We start from the raw sequence: 23,839 nt of genomic DNA on the forward strand, positions 1-23,839 counted from the left end.
CTCTGACTCTCACTCTCACTCTCACTCTAACTCACTCTCACTCTCACTCTCACTCACCCTCACTCTCACTCTGACTCTAACTCACCCTCACTCTAACTCTCACTCTCACTCTGACTCTCACTCTAACTCACTCTCACTCTAACTCTCACTCTGACTCTCACTCTCACTCTAACTCACTCTCACTCTGACTCTAACTCACCCTCACTCTAACTCACTCTCACTCTCACTCTAACTCACTCTCACTCTCACTCTAACTCACTCTCACTCTGACTCTGACTCTCACTCTCACTCTCACTCTAACTCTCACTCTCACTCACTCTCACTCTCACTCTAACTCACTCTCACTCTCACTCTAACTCTCACTCTAACTCACTCTCACTCTGACTCTCACTCTCACTCTCACTCTAACTCTAACTCTCACTCACTCTCACTCTCACTCTCACTCTAACTCTCACTCTAACTCTAACTCACTCTCACTCTCACTCTAACTCTAACTCACTCTCACTCTGACTCTAACTTACCCTCACTCTAACTCTCACTCTAACTCACTCTCACTCTCACTCTCACTCTAACTCACTCTCACTCTCACTCTAACTCACTCTCACTCTGACTCTCACTCTCACTCTCACTCTAACTCTCACTCTCACTCACTCTCACTCTAACTCACTCTCACTCTCACTCTAACTCTCACTCTAACTCACTCTCACTCTGACTCTCACTCTCACTCTAACTCTAACTCTCACTCACTCTCACTCTCACTCTCACTCTAACTCTCACTCTAACTCACTCTCACTCTCACTCTCACTCTAACTCTAACTCTCACTCACTCTCACTCTCACTCTCACTCTAACTCTCACTCTAACTCACTCTCACTCTCACTCTCACTCTAACTCTCACTCTCACTCACTCTCACTCTCACTCTAACTCACTCTCACTCTAACTCTAACTCTAACTCTCACTCACTCTCACTCTCACTCTGACTCTCACTCTCACTCTCACTCTAACTCACTCTCACTCTGACTCTCACTCTAACTCTAACTCTCACTCTAACTCTCACTCTCACTCACTCTCACTCTCACTCTGACTCTCACTCTCACTCTCTCTCACTCTCACTCTCACTCACTCTCACTCTCACTCTAACTCACCCTCACTCTAACTCTCACTCTCACTCTGACTCTCACTCTCACTCTCACTCACTCTCACTCTCACTCTAACTCACTCTCACTCTCACTCTGACTCTCACTCTAACTCTCACTCTGACTCTGACTCTGACTCTCACTCTAACTCTCACTCTGACTCTCACTCTCACTCTCACTCTCTCACTCTCACTCTGACTCTCACTCTAACTCACTCTAACTCTCACTCTAACTCTCACTCTGACTCTCACTCTGACTCTGACTCTGACTCTCACTCTCACTCTCTCACTCTCACTCTCACTCTGACTCTCACTCTCACTGACTCTCACTCTCACTCTGACTCTCACTCTGACTCTGACTCTCACTCTAACTCTCACTCTGACTCTGACTCTCACTCTAACTCTCACTCTCACTCTGACTCTCACTCTCACTCTCACTCTCAGCTTGACTCTCACTCGCACTCTCTCACTCTCACTCTCAGCCTGACTCTCACTCACTCTGACTCTCACTCTAACTCTGACTCTCACTCTCACTCTGACTCTCACTCTGACTCTGACTCTCACTCTCACTCTGACTCTCACTCTGACTCTCACTCTGACTCACTCTCACTCTCACTCTCTCACTCTCACTCTCACTCTCACTCTGACTCTCACTCTCACTCTCACTCTGACTCACTCTCACTCTGACTCACTCTCGCTCTCACTCACTCTAACTCACTCTCACTCTGGCTCACTCTCACTCTCACTCACTCTAACTCACTCTCACTCTGACTCTGACTCACTCTCACTCTCACTCACTCTGACTCACTCTCACACTTACTCTGACTCACTCTCACTCACTCTGACTCTCACTCTGACTCTGTCTCACTCTCACTCTCACTCACTCTCACTCTCACTCACTCTCACTCTGACTCACTCTCACTCTCACTCACTCTCACTCTGACTCACTCTCACTCTCACTCTCACTCACTGACTCTCACTCTGACTCACTCTCACTCTCACTCACTCTCACTCTCACTCACTGACTCTCACTCTGACTCACTCTCACTGACTCACTCTCAATCTCACTCTGACTCACTCTCACTCTGACTCTGACTCACTCTCACTCTAAATCACACTGACTCACTCTGACTCTGACTCACTCTCACTCACTCTCACACTCACTCTGACTCACTCTCACTCTCACTCACTCTGACTCACTCTCACTCTCACACACTCTCACTCTGACTCACTTTCACTCTCACACACTCTCACTCTCACTCTCACACACTCTCACTATCACTCTGACTCACTCTCACTCTGACTCACTCTCACTCTCACTCTGACTCTGTCTCACTCTCACTCTGACTCACTCTGACTCTGTCTCACTCTCACTCTGTCTCACTCTCACTCTGACTCACTCTCACTCTGACTCTCACTCTAACTCACTCTCACTCTAACTCTCACTCTCACTCTCACTCTGACTCTCACTCTCACTCTCACTCTAACTCTCACTCTAACTCACTCTCACTCTCACTCTCACTCACCCTCACTCTCACTCTGACTCTAACTCACCCTCACTCTAACTCTCACTCTGACTCTCACTCTCACTCTAACTCACTCTCACTCTAACTCACCCTCACTCTAACTCACTCTCACTCTCACTCTAACTCACTCTCACTCTCACTCTAACTCACTCTCACTCTGACTCTGACTCTGACTCTCACTCTAACTCTCACTCTCACTCTCACTCTCACTCACTCTCACTCTCACTCTAACTCACTCTCACTCTCACTCTAACTCTCACTCTAACTCACTCTCACTCTGACTCTCACTCTCACTCTCACTCTAACTCTAACTCTCACTCACTCTCACTCTCACTCTAACTCTAACTCTAACTCACTCTCACTCTCACTCTAACTCTAACTCACTCTCACTCTGACTCTAACTCACCCTCACTCTAACTCTCACTCTAACTCACTCTCACTCTCACTCTAACTCACTCTCACTCTCACTCTAACTCACTCTCACTCTGACTCTCACTCTCACTCTCACTCTAACTCTCACTCTCACTCACTCTCACTCTCACTCTAACTCTCACTCTAACTCACTCTCACTCTGACTCTCACTCTCACTCTAACTCTAACTCTCACTCACTCTCACTCTCACTCTCACTCTAACTCTCACTCTAACTCACTCTCACTCTCACTCTAACTCTAACTCTCACTCTAACTCACTCTCACTCTGACTCTCACTCTCACTCTAACTCTAACTCTCACTCACACTCTAACTCACTCTCACTCTGACTCTGACTCTGACTCTCACTCTAACTCTCACTCTCACTCTCACTCTCACTCACTCTCACTCTCACTCTCACTCTAACTCACTCTCACTCTAACTCTAACTCTCACTCTAACTCTCACTCACTCTCACTCTCACTCTGACTCTCACTCTCACTCTCACTCTAACTCACTCTCACTCTGACTCTCACTCTAACTCTAACTCTCACTCTAACTCTCACTCTCACTCACTCTCACTCTCACTCTGACTCTCACTCTCACTCTCACTCTCTCTCACTCTCACTCTCACTCACTCTCACTCTCACTCTAACTCACCCTCACTCTAACTCTCACTCTCACTCTGACTCTCACTCTAACTCACTCTCACTCTCACTCTGACTCTCACTCTAACTCTCACTCTGACTCTGACTCTGACTCTCACTCTAACTCTCACTCTAACTCACTCTAACTCTCACTCTAACTCTCACTCTGACTCTCACTCTGACTCTGACTCTCACTCTCACTCTAACTCTCACTCTCACTCTCTCACTCTCACTCTCACTCTGACTCTCACTCTCACTGACTCTCACTCTCACTCTGACTCTCACTCTGACTCTGACTCTCACTCTAACTCTCACTCTGACTCTGACTCTGACTCTGACTCTGACTCTCACTCTAACTCTCACTCTGACTCTCACTCTCACTCTGACTCTCACTCTCACTCTCACTCTCAGCTTGACTCTCACTCGCACTCTCTCACTCTCACTCTCAGCCTGATTCTCACTCACTCTGACTCTCACTCTAACTCTGACTCTCACTCTCACTCTGACTCTCACTCTGACTCTGACTCTCACTCTGACTCTCACTCTGACTCTCACTCTGACTCACTCTCACTCTCACTCTCACTCTCTCACTCTCACTCTCACTCTCACTCTGACTCTCACTCTCACTCTGACTCACTCTCACTCTGACTCACTCTCGCTCTCACTCACTCTAACTCACTCTCACTCTGGCTCACTCTCACTCTCACTCACTCTAACTCACTCTCACTCTGACTCTGACTCACTCTCACTCTCACTCACTCTGACTCACTCTCACACTTACTCTGACTCTGACTCTGTCTCACTCTCACTCTCACTCACTCTCACTCTCACTCACTCTCACTCTGACTCACTCTCACTCTCACTCACTCTCACTCTGACTCACTCTCACTCTCACTCTCACTCACTCTCACTCTCACTCACTGACTCTCACTCTGACTCACTCTCACTCTCACTCACTCTCACTCTCACTCACTCTCACTCACTGACTCTCACTCTGACTCACTCTCACTGACTCACTCTCAATCTCACTCTGACTCACTCTCACTCTGACTCTGACTCACTCTCACTCTAAATCACACTGACTCACTCTGACTCTGACTCACTCTCACTCACTCTCACACTCACTCTGACTCACTCTCACTCTCACTCACTCTGACTCACTCTCACTCTCACACACTCTCACTCTGACTCACTCTCACTCTCACACACTCTCACTCTCACTCTCACACACTCTCACTATCACTCTGACTCACTCTCACTCTGACTCACTCTCACTCTCACTCTGACTCTGTCTCACTCTCACTCTGACTCACTCTGACTCTGTCTCACTCTCACTCTGTCTCACTCTCACTCTGACTCACTCTCACTCTCACTCTCACTCTGACTCACTCTCACTCTGACTCACTCTCACTCTCACTCTAACTCACTCTGACTCTCTCACTCTGCCTCACTCTCACTCTCACTCTGACTCACTCTCACTCTCACTCTGACTCACTCTCACTCACTCTGACTCTGACTGACTCACTCTGACTCTCTCTCATTCACTCTCACTCTCACTCTGACTCACTCTCACTCACTCTCACTCTGACTCACTCTCACTCTCACTCTGACTCTCACTCTGACTCACTCTCACTCTGACTCACTCTCTCACTCTCACTCTCTCACTCACTCTCACTCTGACTCTGACTCTGACTCACTCTCTCACTCACTCTCTCACTCTCACTCTCTCACTCACTCTCACTCTCACTCTGACTCACTCTCTCACTCACTCTCTCTCACTCTCACTCACTCACTCTCACTCACTCTCTCACTCACTCTCACTCTGACTCACTCTCTCACTCACTCTGACTCACTCTCACTCTCTCTCTCTCTCACTCTGACTCACTCTCTCACTCACTCTCACTCTCTCTCTCTCTCACTCTGACTCACTCTCTCTCTCACTCACTCTCACTCTGACTCACTCTCTCACTCACTCTGACTCACTCTGACTCTCTCTCTCTCTCTCACTCTGACTCACTCACTCTCTCACTCTCACTCTCACTCACTCTCTCACTCACTCTCACTCACTCTCACACTCACTCTCTCTCTCTCTCACTGACTCACTCTCTCACTCACTCTGACTCTCTCTCTCTCTCACTCACTCTGACTCTCTCACTCTCTCTCTCACTCTGACTCACTCTCTCACTCTCACTCTGACTCACTCTGACTCACTCTCACACTCACTCTCACTCTCTCTCTCTCTCACTCTGACTCACTCTCTCTCTCACTCACTCTGACTCACTCTCTCACTCACTGACTCTCTCACTCTCTCTGTCTCTGACTCACTCACTCTCTCACTCTCACTCTCACTCTGACTCACTCTCTCACTCACTCTCACACTCACTCTCACTCTCCCACTCTCACTCTCTCTCTCTCTCTCTCTCACTCTGACTCACTCTCTCTCTCACTCACTCTCACTCTGACTCACTCTCTCACTCACTCTGACTCACTCTGACTCTCTCACTCTCTCTCTCTCACTCTGACTCACTCACTCTCACTCTCACTCACTCTCACTCTCACTCTCTCACTCTGACTCACTCTCACTCTCACTCACCTGCCGGCGGTGCGGGCTCCTCCTCTTCCTCCTCCTCCTCCTCTCGCTCTTCCTCCTCCAGCCGCCGGCGCAGCCAGGGAAATTCCTCCCGCAGAGACTGGGCGAAGGCGGCGAAAGCCCGGGCCCCGCGGCTGGGCAGGTGGTCGAGCAGCTTCAGGGTCTGTCGGGCAGTGACGGGCTCGGCCTGGATCTCCTCCAGGAAGCTGAGGCTGAGCACCCGCTCCTGGTACAGGTACTGGACCACCAGCTCCACCCGCAGCTGGCCGGCCAGCTCCAGGCGCAGCCTGCGCAAGATCCGCCGGTGCTTCGCCTGCATTGCGCCGCTGCACCGCCCGCCTCCAGCTGGTCCTGGTCCCCTGGTCCTGGTCCCCTGGCCCTGCCCAGGGTCACTGCTCACTGTGTCCCATGGATGTCCCACCTGGAGCAGGGAGCTCGGGGCATCAAAGACAGACCCTGCAGCCAGGTCCTTGTCTCCAGCGGAAAGTAAAGCTGATCTGAGCATCAGTGAAATCAATCCCAACACACACAGCTCTTGCTCTGCCACATCTTAACTCCCTGCAACCAAACTCTTCCCAGCTCTTAAATGATTGCCAACCTCCCTCCCCTTGTCTGAGATGCAGGACCCCCCCAACGGGACTGAGGATTGTTTTCACCTCACCCCCCACCCCCCCCCCCTCCAATGAACTGGAAATAATCACCAGGCTGACAACATTCAGCATCTGGGCAGAGGGCAGAAACGCTCACTGGCCGAGAACGATCTAATGAAGTTGTTTTAAATGATAAAGGGTAGATCAGGAGAGAAACTATTTCCTCTGGGGTGTGGCGGGGGGGGGGATCCAGAACAAGGGGGGCATAACCTTAAAATTGGAGTTCAGGGGTGAAATCAGAAGCACTTCTTCACACAAAAGGGCGGTGGAAATCTGAAATTTGCTCCCCCAAAAAACTGGATGCTGGGGATCAGTTGAAAATTTCAAAACTGAGATTGACAGATTTTTGTTGGGTAACAGTATCGAGGGATATGGAACCAAGGCGGGTCAATGGAGCTGAGGTACAGATCAGCCATGATCAGATTGAACATCGGAACAGGCTCGATGGGCTGCATGGCCTCCTCCTGTTCCTGTGTGACGCTGATCTTCCTGCTCCTTGCCCGCTCCCAATCCCACTCTGGCCTCGTGCACTCTTGCGGCAATGCTGGTAGCTGCCGAATGTCCGTATCGGGAGTGGGCACCTCGTTAGACCCACCCCCGTCCGCTCGCTTTATTTTGCTAGCTCCTGGGCCAGCGTGTACCTGGCTCGCGTCTAACTCCACACGAGCAAACGAGCGGCAAATCTCCGACGCGGGAATCTGCCAGGAGCCAGGGAATGCTGGAGCCTCTGCAAACGGAGCGGGTGGAGGGCAGCAGGAGTGGTTAAGAGCAGCTCCAAAGCAAAGAGTGTCCCGTCTGCTACTTTCAAAACATTTGTTTTCCTTAAACTAATTCGCTTGCATAAAAATGACTGCAGGATTCTCTTGAAATACAGAGACAGGGGTCGTCATGCCTGCAATGTTTTGACCCTGGAGAAATAAGGGGTGAATTTATCACTCCATTTTAATTTACTAGAGAGTTAAACCACCTGCCCTCTCAGGTGAATGTAAAAGATCCCATGGCACTATTCGAAGAAGAGCAGGGGGGTTATCCCTGGTGTCCTGGCAAATATTTATCCCTCAATCAACACCGCTAAAACTGATTATCTGGTCATTGTCTCATTGCTGTTTGTTGGATCTTGCTGTGTGCAAATTGGCTGCGGAGTTCACTTACGCGATTTCTCCCGTATATATGAATATCTGCCCGGTACAAAACTCCCCACTCCATTCTAAACTCTGCAGACCTCAAGACTGGGCTGAAAGTAGTCCTCTCTCAGACGGAGAGAGTTGTCTCACTGGCAGGCACAGGACGGTTTTTAAGAGTATGAAACGCACAACTGCACAATTTTTAAATTATTTGTAACGCGCAGAGGTGGGGAATCTGACTGGGGGAGTAAGCAGGAACTGGTACTATTGTACTATTTTAGGGACTTGTAAAAATTCCACAATCACTGATAGTTTTAATTATCTCCAGCCGAAGGAGCTGTAACCAGTAATTCCATCAATCTATCTGTGTCACAAGGAATCATTTGCTTTGGAACATTTTCTTCTCAGGATTTATTTGAAGGCTGCACAAGCTAGGCAGGAAGTGGAGAAGGGCCGAGGGGGCAGGGTATAGAGAGGCCCAGAGCAGCACCAGCGGTGACTGCGAGGGTCATGTAACAGGCATCAGGCAGTCTATCGTGTATTCCTGTACAATTCAGGTGACCAGCTATGTCATTACACATTTTTGTGTCTGAGCAATGACCATTAACAAGTTGCTCTGCACTTTATAGTGCTGTTAGTTTACACATAGTCCTTGCCCCAATAGATTGCAAGGCCGACAGTGTTTTCTCATCCTCAATAGACTTAAGTTGTTTTCTGTAATGGGCAAGGGCACCAATCAGGTGCTGCCGAAAATATGACCAAAGCATAAAGTAAATATAATAACAACTTGTATTTATATAAAGAAAGAACTCGTATTTCTATACACCGCCTTTCACAACCTCAGGACGTCCCAAAGTGCTTTACAGCCAATGAAGTACTTTTCAAATGTAGTCACTGTTGTAATGTGGGAAACATGGCAGCCAATTTACACACAGCAAGCTCCCACAAACAGCAATTAATGACCCTCCGACAGTGCAGCACTCCCTCAGTACTGCCCCTCCGACAGTGCAGCGCTCCCTCAGTACTACCCCTCCGACAGTGCAGCACTCCCTCAGTACTGCCCCTCCGACAGTGCAGCACTCCCTCAGTACTGCCCCTCCGACAGTGCAGCACTCCCTCAGTACTGCCCCTCCGACAGTGCAGCACTCCCTCAGTACTGCCCCTCCGACAGTGCAGCGATCCCTCAGTACTGCCCCTCCGACAATGCAGCGCTCCCTCAGCACTGACCCTCCGACAGTGCAGCACTCCCTCAGTACTGCCCCTCCGACAGTGCAGCGCTCCCTCAGTACTACCCCTCCGACAGTGCAGCACTCCCTCAGTACTGCCCCTCCGACAGTGCAGCACTCCCTCAGTACTGCCCCTCCGACAGTGCAGCGCTCCCTCAGTACTGCCCCTCCGACAGTGCAGCACTCCCTCAGTACTGCCCCACCGACAGTGCAGCACTCCCTCAGTACTGCCCCTCCGACAGTGCAGCACTCCCTCAGCACTGCCCCTCCGACAGTGCAGCACTCCCTCAGCACTGCCCCTCCAACAGTGCAGCACTCCCTCAGTACTGCCCCTCCGACAGTGCAGCACTCCCTCAGTACTGCCCCTCCGACAGTGCAGCACTCCCTCAGTACTGCCCCTCCGACAGTGCAGCACTCCCTCAGCACTGCCCCTCCGACAGTGCAGCACTGCCTCAGTACTGACCCTCCGACAGTGCAGCACTCCCTCAGTACTGCCCCTCCGACAGTGCAGCACTCCCTCAGCACTGACCCTCCGACAGTGCAGCACTCCCTCAGTACTGCCCCTCCGACAGTGCTGCACTCCCTTAGCACTGCCCCTCCGACAGTGCAGCACTCCCTCAGTACTGCCCCTCCGAAAGTGCAGCACTCCCTCAGCACTGCCCCTCCGACAGTGCAGCACTCCCTCAGTACTGCCCCTCCGACAGTGCAGCACTCCCTCAGTACTGCCCCTCCGACAGTGCAGCACTCCCTCAGTACTGCCCCTCCGACAGTGCAGCACTCCCTCAGTACTGACCCTCCGACAGTGCAGCGTTCCCTCAGTACTGCCCCTCTGACAGTGCAGCACTCCCTCAGTACTGCCCCTCCGACAGTGCAGCGCTCCCTCAGTACTGCCCCTCCGACAGTGCAGCACTCCCTCAGTACTGCCCCTCCGACAGTGCAGCACTCCCTCAGCACTGCCCCTCCGACAGTGCGGCGCTCCCTCAGTACTGCCCCTCCGACAGTGCAGCACTCCCTCAGTACTGCCCCTCCGACAGTGCAGCACTCCCTCAGTACTGCCCCTCCGACAGTGCAGCACTCCCTCAGTACTGACCCTCCGACAGTGCAGCACTCCCTCAGTACTGCCCCTCCGACAGTGCAGCGCTCCCTCAATACTGACCCTCCGACAGTGCAGTGCTCCCTCAGTACTGCCCCTCCAACAGTGCAGCACTCCCTCAGTACTGCCCCTCCGACAGCGCAGCACTCCCTCAGCACTGCCCCTCCGACAGTGCAGCGTTCCCTCAGTACTGCCCTTCCGATAGTGCAGCGCTCCCTCAGCACTGCCCCTCTGACAGTGCAGCACTCCCTCAGTACTGCCCCTCCGACAGTGCAGCACTCCCTCAGCACTGCCCCTCCGACAGTGCAGCGTTCCCTCAGTACTGCCCCTCCGATAGTGCAGCGCTCCCTCAGCACTGCCCCTCTGACAGTGCAGCACTCCCTCAGTACTGCCCCTCCGACAGTGCAGCGCTCCCTCAGCACTGCCCCTCTGACAGTGCAGCACTCCCTCATTACTGCCCCTCCGACAGTGCAGCGCTCCCTCAGCACTGCCCCTCTGACAGTGCAGCACTCCCTCAGTACTGCCCCTCCGACAGTGCAGCACTCCCTCAGTACTGCCCCTCCGACAGTGCAGCACTCCCTCAGTACTGCCCCTCCGACAGTGCAGCACTCCCTCAGCACTGCCCCTCCGACAGTGCAGCGCTCCCTCAGCACTGCACTGGAGGGCCAGCCTGGATTTTTGTGCTCAAATTCCTGGAGTAAGGCTTGAACCCACAACCTTCTGACTCAGAGGCGAGGGTGCTACCACCGATATAATGGTGCTTTTAACGTAGGAAAATGTCCTAAGGTGCTTCACAGAGGCGCAGTCAGTCACCAAGCCAGAGCAGCGGCTATTAAGAGGGGTGACTAACAGCTTGGTCAAGAGGTAGGCTTTAAGCAGGGTCTTAATTTGGAATAGATCGGAGTCCCGATAGTTCTGGGTGATAATGGGTTATCTCCTGAAGCCACACTGATGATTCTCAAAACCGGTAATCCCAGCTGAAAGGAGACATGGTCAGATACATTGACAGAAGCCGGGGCATGTTGAGACATTCACCTGTCCTTGCGAAGGGAAAGCGAGTACGCAGCACAGGACTTGGATGCCTGTTTCATTAAGGTGGACTTAGATTTACATAGAACCTACGGCACAAAAACAGGTCCAACTGGTTTCTGTGTTTGTATTCCACACAAGCCTCCTCCCGCTCTGATCACCTCTTCCTATCCTGCCCCCCATCCCTCTATTCCCCTTCTCCCTCATCAAGCCTCTCTGGAAATGAATCATTGCTCTCTGCTTTAACCAGTCCATGTGACAGTGAGTTCCACATTCTCACCTCATCCTGTGTAAAGACATTGGTGGCTATGGCAGGGAGTGCGGTCAGGGCTCTGGAGGCTGGCTGGAGGTTTCCTTGCACGTCACTGAGCTCTTGGATTACTTCCAAAGCACTGGGGTTCATTTCTAGAGGAACAGAATACAAGAGCAGGGAAGTAATGTGAAATTTAAATCGAACCTTGGTTAGACCACGCCTTGGAGCACGGTGTGCAGTTCTGGTCTCCATACCACTAAAAGGATATAGAAGCACTGGAGAAAGTGCAGAAATAATTTACAAGGATGTTACCAGAATTGAGAGGATGCAACAATCAGGAAAGACTGCCAGGCTGGGGCTCCTTTCTCTGGGGAGGTCATTAAAATTATGGAGAGGTTTGATAGGGTGGAGGTGGAGAAACTGTTTCCACTTGTGGGTGAGTCCAGAACAAGGGGGCATAAATACAAGAGAGTCACTAACAGATCAAATAAAGAATTTACACAGAGAGTGGTGAGAATGTGGAACTTGCTGCCACACAGAGTGGGTTAAACAGAGAGCATTGATGCATTTAAGGGGAGGCTTGATGCATAGATGGGGGAGAAGGGGAATAGAGGGATATGGGGTCAGGGCGGGAAGAGGTAGTTAGAATGGGAGGAGACGCGTGTGGAGAATAAACACCAGCATGGAGCAGTTGGGCCGAATGGCCTGTTTCTGTGCTGTAGATTTTATGTAATACTGATGCAGAAATTCTGTGGCTGGCTCCAATGGAGTTTGTACCTTCGAATGCCTGGGCACTGCTGGGTGGGGAACAGATACCTTCGGTGCAGCTATACCCTGCTCCTTACCCTCTCTCGCTCCAACCCTCCATCCTCCACCACAGACAGGTACAGGTGATTTCCGAGAGGGAAGGCCATTTTCTGACGAAGGGTCCAGTGGAGAGCAATGACTAGCCAATGTAGGCCCTTCCATGTTTCCGAAGAAACTCTCAGGTTTGGGACAAGAGCTGTTAGAATGCACTATCCCGGAGGCCAAGTATGAGAACATATCCACATGGATTCATGTCTCAGTACCCACCATGATCGCGTTGGAGGACGGTGAGCTTATATCGAACCTTGGTTAGACCACACTTGGAGTACTTTTGCACAGTTCTGGTCTCCACATTATCTTCTTCTTAGGCAGTCCCTCGGAACCGAGGATGACTTGCTTCCACATTAAAAATGAGTTCTCAGGTGACTGATGAGTCCAATGCGGGACCTACAGTCTCTGTCACAGGTGGGGCAGACGGTGGTTGAAGGGGTGGGTGGGTGGGGTGCTTGGGTTGACGTGCGCTCCTTGCGCTGCCTGCGCTTGGCTTCCGCTTGCTCCCGGCGAAGAGACTCGAGGTGTTCGGCGCCTTCCCGGATGCTTCTCCTCCACTTTGTGCGGTCTTGGGCCAGGGATTCCCAGGTGTCGGTGGGGATGTTGCACTTTTTCAAGGAGGCTTTGAGGGTGTCCTTGAAGCGTTTCCTCTGCCCACCTGGGGCTCTCTTGCCATGTCGGAGCTCCGAGTAGAGCGCTTGTTTTGGGAGTCTCGTATCGGGCATGCGGATGATGTGACCTGTCCATTGGAGCTGATCGAGCGTGGTCAAAGCTTCGATGCTGGGGATGTTGGCCTGAGCAAGAACACTGACGTTGGTGCGCCTATCCTGCCAATGGATTTGCAGGATCTTGTGGAGGCAGCGTTGGTGGTACCTCTCCAGTGCTTTGAGGTGCCTGCTGTACATGGTCCATACAGCATACAGCAGGGCGGGTATCACTGCTGCCCTGTAGACCATGAGCTTAGTGCTGGGTTTGAGGTCCTGGTCTTCAAACACTCTCGTCCTCAGGCTGCACTGGCACACTGAAGGCGGTGTTGGACTTCGTCGTCGACATCTGCCCTTGTTGACAGTAGGCTCCCGAGGTATGGAAAGTGGCCCACCTTGTACAAGGCCTTGTCGTGGATTTTCATAATCGGGGGGCAGTACTGTGTGGCAGGGGCAGGTTGGTAGAGGACCTTTGTCTTACGGATGTTTAGTGTAAGGCCCATGCTCTCGTACGCTTCGGTGAAGGTGTTGATGATGGTTTGGAGTTCGACCTCCGAGTGAGCGCAGACGCAAGCGTCATCTGCATACTGTAATTCAATGACAGAGGATGGGACGACCTTGGATCCGTTGCCATCCTTTGCTCTTTTTCCCCCCAGTCTCCTCTCTTCTGTTTAAGTTCCCCTGGCTCTATTAGTGGGTGCATTTTATCCCTAACTGCAAGTTCAAACTGCACGGTTAAAGTTACCTGAGCTCAGTGCCCATCCCCCGACCATGCCTGTTCTTTGTTCTCAGTGAGCACTGGCTCTTCACTCCATATTATACAGAGGGTACAGAGGCACTGCAGAAGGTGCAAAAAAGATTTACACGGATAATACCAGAACTGAGAGATTATACCTATCAGGAAAGATTGAACAGGCTGGGGTTCTTTTCTCTAGAAAAGAGAAGACTGAGAGGTGACCTGATCGAGGTCTTTAAGATTCTGAAAGGGTTTGATAGGGTAGATGTTTCCACTTGTGGGGGGTCCAGAACTAGGGGCCATCAATATAAGACAGTCACTAATAAATCCAATCGGGAATTCAGGAGAAACTTCTTTACCCAGAGAATGGTTAGAATGTGGAATTCGCAACAATAGGGAATAGTTGAGGCAAATAGCACTGATGCATTCAAGAGGACACTAGATAAACACATGAGGGAGAAAGGAATAAAAGGTTATGCTGATGGGGTTAGATAATCTTCACCGCACGTCAATTACAAGAGAAATGCAGGGAACAGCACCAACCGCTGTACATGGCCTTCTTTGATCTCACAAAGGCCTTCGACAGCATCAACCATGAGGGATTATGGAGTGTCCTCCTCAAATTCAGCTGCCCTCAAAAGTTTGTCGCCATTCTCCACCTGCTTCACGACGACATGCAAGCCGTGATCCTGACCAACGGTTCCACCACAGACCCAATTCACGTACGAACCGGGGTCAAGCAAGGCTGTGTCATCGCACCAACACTCTTCTCGATCTTCCTTGCTGCAATGCTCCATCTCACCCTCAGTAAGCTCCCTGCTGGAGTGGAGCTAATTTACAGAACAAACGGGAAACTGTTCAACCTCCGTCGCCTTCAGTCCAGATCCAAGGTTGTCCCATCCTCTGTCATTGAATTACAGTATGCAGACGACGCTTGCGTCTGCGCTCACTCGGAGGTCGAACTCCAAACCATCGTCAACACCTTCACCGAAGCGTACGAGAGCATGGGCCTTACACTAAACATCTGTAAAACAAAGGTCCTCTACCAACTTGTCCCCACCACACAGTACTGCCCCCCGATTATCAAAATCCACGACAAGGCCTTGGACAACGTGGACCACTTTCCATACCTCGGGAGCCTACTATCAACAAGGGCAGACGTCGATGACCAAGTCCAACACCGCCTTCAGTGTGCCAGTGCAGCCTTCGGTCGCCAGAGGAAGCGAGTGTTTGAAGACCAGGACCTCAAACCTGGCACTAAGCTCATGGTCTACAGAGCAGCAGTGATACCCGCCCTCCTGTATGTTTCAGAGACATGGACTATGTACAGCAGGCACCTCAAAGCACTGGAGAGGTACCACCAATGCTGCCTCCACAAGATCCTGCAAATCCATTGGCAGGATAGGCGCACCAACGTCAGTGTTCTTGCTCAGGCCAACATCCCCAGCATCGAAGCTTTGACCACGCTCGATCAGCTCCGATGGACGGGTCACATTGTCTGCATGCCCGATACGAGACTCCCAAAACAAGCGCTCGGAGCTCCGACATGGCAAGAGAACCCCAGGTAGGTAGCGGAAATGCTTCAAGGACACCCTCAAAGCCTCCTTGAAAAAGTGTAACATCCCCACTGACACCTGGGAAGCCCTGGCCCAAGACCGCACAAAGTGGAGGAGAAGCATCCGAGAAGGTGCCAAACATCTCGAGTCTCTTCGCCGGGAGCAAGCGGAAGCCAAGCGCAAACAGCGGAAGGAGCGCACATCAACCCAAGCACCCCACCCACCCGCCCCTTCAACCACCGTCTGCCCCACCTGTGACAGAGACTGTAGGTCCCGCATTGGACTCATCAGTCACCTGAAAACTCATTTTTAATGTGGAAGCAAGTCATCCTCAGTTCCGAGGGACTGCCTAAGAGAGAAGAGAGATGAAGTGAGGTGGAAGGAGACTCGTGAGCAGCATAAACATTGGAATAGACCAGTTGGGCTGAATGGGCTATTTCTGTGCTGTACATTCTATCTAATTCTATGTATACATCTGCTGAGGATTGCCAGACCTCCAACTGGTGGAGCCATGCCAGTCAGGACGATGTTATGGTGTGTTGTGCTGTTCCCGGTACCTGCAGCCCTCCCAATGAGGGCTCAAACCCTTGTTTGATAGTTGTGTAATGTCGAACTAGTGGCTGTCCTCCCTGTGGGGTAGCTGGGTGGGGGGAGGGGGGGTTAAAACAAGGTCTTTGAGGCTGAGGCAGCTCCTAGAGGATACACCTAGCAGTGAATGTTTGTAAAGAAGCTGACACTCTCTGGCTTACTCTGTAATGTGGTAGATTAACCAGGCAGGTGTGCAGGACCCCACCGGTCAGTCTGGCTCACTGATGGAACCAGAACAGTCTTACCACTTGGCTGCAGATAACACGGCAAACCAAAGTCCTAGCGGCTAGGGTGGTCCCAGCTGGATTAACAGCCGTGGCTCCGTGGTAGCACTCTTGTGTCTGGGTCAGAAGGTTGTGGGTTCAAGTCCCACTCCAGAGGCTTGAGCACATAGTCCAGGCTGACACTCCAGTGCAGTGCTGAGGGAGTGCTGTACTGTCAGAGGTGCCGTCTTTTGGATGAGACGTTAAACCAAAGCCCCGCCTGCTCTCTCAGGTGGGCGTATAATACCCCATGGCACTATTTCGAAGAAGAGCAGGGGAATTCTCCCCGGTGTCCTGGCCAATATTTATCCCTCAACCAACATCACTAAAACAGATTATCTGGTCATTATCCCACTTCATGGGACCTTGCTGAGCGCAAATTGGCTGCCGCGTTTCCTACATTACAACAGTGACTACATTTCAAAAGTACTTAATTGGCTGTAAAGCACTTTGGGACATCCTGCAGTTGTGAAAGGTGCTATAGAAATGCAAGTCCTTTCTTTCTTAACAATCCAGACGTTGTGATTTCACATCCCACATGACAAGGTGTGAAACTGAATTAATTAAATCTGGTCATGTATGTACGCTGGTACTAGCTGCCATAAAACCCAACTGGCCCACTAATGTCCCTCAGGGAAGGGAACCTGCCGCCCATACCCGGTCTAGCCTACACGTGACTGTGGTCCACACTACATGGTTGACGGGTTCAGAACAGCTACCTGCCAAAGGATTTGCACGGCTTCCACTGGCTGAGCTCTAGGCAGGAGGGAGGTACAGAGCTGTGCCATCTGCCCTCACGTTGTATGCCTACTGTTCCATCCAGGCTGGCGCAGAAGCCATCGGAAGTATCAGCCAAGTTACTGTCCACAGATGCATGACACAGTTGGCCGATGCTTCATTCATCAAGGCCGGCACCTTCATGTCCTAACCCACTAACCAGCAGTAGCGGCTTGAAAGGGCTGCCCAAATCCAGCCCTGTTGCTGTGGGACTGAAGACACACACTGGCCAGACGGCTAAAGGCAGCAAGCTTCCTTCCCTAAAGGGACAATCGTGAACCAGTTGGGTTTTTACGACAATCCAGCAGCTTTATGCTCACTTTTACTGACACCAGCTTTTTATTTCCAGATACAGGAAACTTTCGATTTACCGGCACCTAAATAACCGGAAATCTCGGTTAACCGGCAAAATTCAGGAGTAGGTTCAGGTAAGTTTTATTACCTGCCTTCCTCAATCTGTTGCTGTGCAAGGGTGTGGCTGCAGCTGTTGCTAAGCTACAGCGACGCTTGGAACTTGTGGCCATTGTTCTGAAGCTGTTGCTAAGCAACAGGGTTTGTTGCTTTATACGGAGCTCTCAGCTTCGTATCTTTTACTATAGCTTTCGGTTATCCGGAATTTTTGATGAACCGGCACCACGTCGGTCCCGTCCGTGCCGGATAAAAAAAAGTTTCCTGTAAATTCAAATTCTCAAAGTGCTGCGGGGGGATTTGAACTCAGATTCTCTGGACTATTAGTCCAGCAACATAAGCAGTACATCACCATACCCCTGTCCTATCCACATGTACATAATAAAGTGGCTCAAAGCACCTTCAGCAACACTGTTCTTCATATTGCCCCAACTACGCCCACCATGTGCTGTGCTGGTACCTTATTCTGCGCTATCACCGTGACATTCTCAGTGCTAACCCAGTGCAGCCAGCTTATTCCCTCACTATGAGTGGTGAGGGAACAATGTGGGTTTGGCCGCTGTACCTCGCTTAGTGCTGGTTCATTGCGTATAACGTCTAATCTCTTACAGTCCCCACCACTTGTAACGGGCGTGTTGGTGTTAACGCGATTTACCCGGTGAATGGTAAAACCAAGCTCCACCCGCTGTGGACCCTGCGGCCTCTGCCGAGCCCTGAAACACCGATTGGTGCGGGGGGTGGGGGGGTGGCAGCTTCCACTCAGTTCCTGTTCTGACCCAGAGAAACCCAGAGAATTGTGGGAGAGACGCACGGCAGCACCGACACTTCCTGGAGTCATCATCAGGGAATAAAACCAGACGTCGCCCATCGGTAAATACCATACAGAGGTTAATGAGGTGTGAAGAACTGCCCGAAATAGTCGGTGCACTTAATACGTTATAAGCGGCGCCGTTGTAATTGACTCCTACGGCGATGGCAAAAGGTTAGCGGTTTGCCCGAAATAGGCGGATGGTATAAATGGCGAGGACTGTGCTTCTCCCAAGTGAATTGCACGTGCTGGCTGGCTGCTGGGTTTAAGGATCCCTGAACAGCCGTCTAGACTTCCTGCGATGATCCCTGCAACTGATTGAGCCACAGGTGCTGCTGCTGTGGCTGGCTGGTCCTGCCAGCTTTCTGGCACATCTACTGGCATTTGCACAAGGAGGCTGCCGCACGTGCTGTTGCACCGCGACAGCAGTAGTGTCGCGGTTATGTTACCGGACTAGTAATCCAGCGAGTTCAAATCCCACCGTGGCTGTTTGAGAATGTGTATTCAGGTTAGAAAATCTGCTATTAGTAAAAGTAACAATGAGGCTATTCCTCTTTTGGTAAACAATGAGGCTGTTGGATTGTCGTGAAAACTCGACTGGTTCACTGATGACCTAGAAGATAGGAGCAGGAGTAGGCCATTCGGCCCCTCGAGCCTGCTCTGCCATTTAATGAGATCATGGCTGATCATCCAAATTCAGTACCCTGTCCCTGCTTTCTCCCCATATCCCTTGATCCCTTTAGCCTTAAGAAATATATCTAACTCCTTCTTGAATATATTTAATGAATTGGCCTCTACTGCCTTCTGTGGTAGAGAATTCCACAGGTTCACCACTCTCTGGGTGAAGAAATTCCTCCTCATCTCTGTCCTAAATGGCTTACCCCCTTATCCTTAGACTTTGATCCCTGGTTCTGGACTCCCCCGCCATCGGGAACAACCTTCCTGTATCTAGACCTGCCGTCCTTACCCAGTCTGGCCTACCTGTGCCTCCAGTCCCACACCAATGTTGTTAACTCTTAAATGCCCTCTGAAGTGGCCAAGCCGAGCAAGACAGTCAGTTGTATCGCATCACTACCAGCGGCTCAAGACGAAGGCTCGCCATCATCTTCTCAGGGCAACTAAGGATGGGCAATAAATGCCCGGCCTTGCCAGCAACGTCCACATCCCAAGAATGAGTTAAAAGAAATAGTCTCATCCATGCCTACTCCAGCCCACTGCTGCTGGGCACTCCCTCAGCAGGCCCAGCACCAGTGTAACACGCCAGGGACCGTGGCAGATGCCCATCGCGTTCTCCTGTCTACTCAATAAGGTGGTAAATAGCACACTGTCAGGTCATAACATTCAGGCTAAAACCAATAGCCGGTTTATTTATAATTAAGGTAATTACACAGAAGCAGCAAAACACAGCACAATACAGCAGGTAGAAATACTTTGGAAAAATAAAAGTTGAGTCAGTCACAAGGGTTAAAATAATTTCTTCCAAACATCATCTTTATCCATCCAATGACCTGCAAGAGTTTGAGAATGAACAGTCATGTAACTCCCTAAGTGGTGAATATACGTGGATAAGGAAACATTCCTCTCCAGCAAATGAAGGCTGAATCTCTGGAATTTTGTTGGGAATACCGATGGAATTTCAGGTCCATGGAGTCTAATCCCAGTAACTCGAGGTGCCGAACACTGAACTAAATTCATTGTCACAAGTGTTAAACCTGAGACATTAACTGATTTTCCTTTGGGATGACTGATGGGTAAGTTTAGTTGTGATGAATCTGTGTACATTCCCCAGGTGACAAACCCACGTTTATTAACACATTAAAAGGGTCTGACCTTAGAATCTCCTGAAACAATTAAGGTCCAATTTTAACTTTCCGAAATTGCCGTTAACAGCCTCAAAATGGTGTTGAAACGGCTGAAGGCCGACCGCCAATAGTGGGGCGAAGAGAAGGGAGATGCACAAGAGGCCAGAGTTGGAGGAACACAGAGATTTCAGAGGGTTATAGAACTGGAGAAGGTTACAGAGACAGGGAGGAGCGAGACCATGGAGGGATTTGAACACGAGGATGAGAACAACATTTCTGTATTGACAGCTCCTTTGATGCCAAGACAGAAATACACTTGATCTTGAATTCCTGTTACTGGGACCAAACTCCCGTCATATGTACCCACCCATGATCTGCAGCGCTGACCCCACCAAACTCCGGCCAATGTTAACGGCCATTCTGCAGGTTGGACTCCCGCCTGAAACAAGTGGGAATGACGAGGAGGCGGGTGGGAGCGGGATTTCAGGCAACAGGGGTCCCCCGCCTGGGGCCACAGCAAATGGGTAAGTGGTCTCGTGGAGGGGGCAGGAGGCGAGTCTGGAGGTGATCATGGTTGGGGGAGGGGGCAGGAGAGGGCGAGTCTGGAGGTGATCATGGTCGGGGGAGGAGGTGGGAGAGGGGGAGGGGCAGGAGGCAATTCTGGAGGTGATCATGGTCGGGGGAGGGAGAGGGGGAGGGGGCGAGTCTGGAGGTGATCATGGGAGGGGGAGGGGGCGGGAGAGGGTGCAGGAGGCGAGTCTGGAGGTGGTCGGGGGAGGGGCGAGTCTGGAGGTGATCATGGTCGGGGAGGGGGCGGGAGAGGGGGAGGGGGCAGGAGGCGAGTCTGGAGGTGATCACGGTCGGGGGAGGGGGTGGGAGAGGGGGAGGGGGCAGGAGGCAAGTCTGGAGGTGATCGCGGTCGGGGGAGGGGGCGGGAGAGGGGGAGGGGGCGAGTCTGGAGGTGATCATGGTCGGGGGAGGGGGCGGGGGAGGGGGAGGGGGAGTCTGCCAGTGATCCCGGGAGGGGGAGGGGGGAGTCTGGCGGTGATCTCGGAGGGGGGAGTCTGGAGGTGATCACGGTCGGGGGAGGGGGAGGGGGGGCGCGGAGGTGATCATGGTCTGGGGAGGGGGAGGGGGAGTCTGGAGGTGATCACAGTCGGGGGGAGGGGGAGGGGGAGTCGGTGGTGATCACGGGAGGGGGAGGGGGGAGTCTGGAGGTGATCACGGTCAGGGAAGGGGGAGGGGGGAGTCGGAGGTGATCACAGGAGGGGGAGGGGGAGGGGGGAGTCGGAGGTAATCACGGTCGGGGGAGGGGGAGGGGGGAGTCTGGAGGTGATCACGGGAGGGGGAGGGGGGAGTCGGAAGTGATCACGGTCGGGGGAGGGGGGAGTCTGGAGGTGATCACGGTCAGGGGAGGGGGGAGAGAGTGGGGGCGGGTGGAGGGGGGGAGTCTGGAGGTGATCTCGGGAGGGGGGAGGGGGAGTCTGGAGGTGATCTTAGGAGGGGGAGGGGGAGAGAGTGGGGGCGGGGGGTGTCTGGAGGTGATCACGGTCGGGGGGAGGGGGGGAGAGAGTGGGGGCCGGCGGGGGGAGTCTGGGGGTAATCTCGGGCTGGGGGCGAGGGCGGGGGGAGTCTGGGGGTAATCTCGGTCAGGGAGGGGCAGGGGTCCTTGGCGCCTGTGATTTAAAAATTGCAGTTGGAAGGATCAGAGCAGGAGATTCTAATTTAACTGCCCCACCAGGTTGGGGGCGGGGCGGGGGATTTAAAATTTACCCCAAAGTATTCAAATGTAAATTGTTGAGCAGCTATTTGTATTTATATGGCATATTTCATGTCCTCAGGATGTCCCAAAGTGCTTTACAGCCAATGAAGTGTAGTCACTGTTGTAATGTGGGAAACGTGGCAGCCAATTTGCACAGCAAGCTCCCCCAAACAGCAATGTGATAATGACCAGATAATCTGTTTTTAGTGATGTTGGTTGAAGGATAAATATTGGCCCAGGACAGTGTGATGAAATATTCCATTCATCACTCATCAGTATTTCTCTGCCTGTGACTGTGGTTGGTTTCAGTTTCATTTCCATTGTATTGTACTGTGTGTAGGGCTCCGCCCATACCTGGCTCCTATGTAAGCTGGCCCAGCCTGCAGCACATCCAGTACGGCAGACCTCTGGATGGAAGATACATTCTCCTCTGTGTGTTACCTTCTAAGTCAATAAAAGCCTTGTTTTGTTTCGCTAACATCGAGTCTCGGATTTATTGAGGCACATCAGACAGCGGGGAAAATTCCCCAACTCTTCTTCAAACAGTGCCATGGGATCTCCTACATCCACCCGAGAGGGTAGACGGGGCTTCGGTTTAATGTCTCATCTGTCAGCCTGGATTACGTTCTACAAGTCTTTGGAGCAGGACGTAAACCCAGAACTTTCTGACTCAGAGGCAAGCCACTGAGCCACAACAATTTATATAACTTCTTGTGGAAAGGGCAGCATAACACCTTTAAATGAAGAAATGGCCAGAAGGCGGCCATTTAGTGAACACTCAATAACTCACACACCACGTAAAAGGCAATAACGTGTAACAAGTCCCCTCTATATGCCCAATATCTCTGGGTACATCAAAGCTTTCCCTTAGCAACAATACAAATACTCTAGAAGCGTGTGTGCCTCTTCTACCCAGGAGAGCATCCGTGAACTTTGCTTAGGAATTGCGAGTGGAACAAAAACACTCGGTGAAACTGTAGAGCAAACACTTACAACTGATGAAAGCAAAACCCATTACCAGCATCAATAAACGTGTATAAAATGGAGGGCTGGGGTCATTGGAATATTGTGCACAATAGGATCTTTAATTATCTTTAAATGAAACTCTTGCCTAAAACCTCTCACCCTATCTTACCCCCCCGCCCCATCTTACCCCCAGCCCCATCTTACCCCCCTCGCCCCATCTTACCCCCGCTCCATCTTACCCCATCCGCCCCATCTTACCCCCCACCCCATCTTACCCCATCCGCCCCATCTTACCCCATCCGCCCCATCTTACCCCCCGCCCCATCTTACATCCCCCGCCCCATCTTACATCCCCCACCCCATCTTACATCCCCCGCCCCATCTTACATCCCCCGCCCCATCTTACCCCCCCCGCCCCATCATACCCCCCCGCCCCATCTTACCCCCCCGCCCCATCTTACTCCCCGCCCCATCTTACCCCATCCGCCCCATCTTACCCCCCCCGCCCCATCTTACCCCATCCGCCCCATCCTACCCCCCTCGCCCCATCTTACCCCCCCCCCGCCCCATCTTACCCCCCTGCCCCATCTTACCCCCCCACCCCATCTTACATTCCCCCGCCCCATCTTACCCCCCTGCCCCATCTTACATTCCCCCGCCCCATCTTACCCCCCTGCCCATCTTACCCCCCGCCCCATCTTACCCCCCCGCCCATCTTACCCCATCCGCCCCATCTTACCCCCCTGCCCCATCTTACCCCATCTGCCCCATCTTACCCCCTTCACCCCATCTTACCCCTCTGCCCCATCTTACATTCCCCCGCCCCATCTTACCCCCCCCGCCCCATCTTACCCCCCCGCCCCATCTTACCCCCCCCGCCCCATCTTACCCCATCCGCCCCATCTTACCCCATCCGCCCCATCTTACCCC

General features: G+C 52.0%; 1 protein-coding gene across 1 annotated transcript in view; it reads right to left on the bottom strand.

The window, feature by feature from the left end:
• cradd (CARD and death domain containing adaptor protein) overlaps positions 1–6,874 on the bottom strand; it is a 43,468-nt gene extending 36,594 nt beyond the window's left edge. The window contains exon 1 of the mRNA XM_086009913.1: positions 6,310–6,874. Within this exon, the coding sequence (XP_085866039.1) occupies positions 6,310–6,811 (502 nt within the window). The 5' untranslated portion in view covers positions 6,812–6,874. The remainder of the gene's footprint in view (positions 1–6,309) is intronic.
• Between the last annotated feature and the right edge of the window lie 16,965 nt (positions 6,875–23,839).

The sequence above is a fragment of the Somniosus microcephalus genome, chromosome 17 (assembly GCF_052327205.1).
Source record: "Somniosus microcephalus isolate GS21.2 chromosome 17, FLI_Smic_1.0, whole genome shotgun sequence".
NCBI lineage: Eukaryota > Metazoa > Chordata > Chondrichthyes > Squaliformes > Somniosidae > Somniosus > Somniosus microcephalus.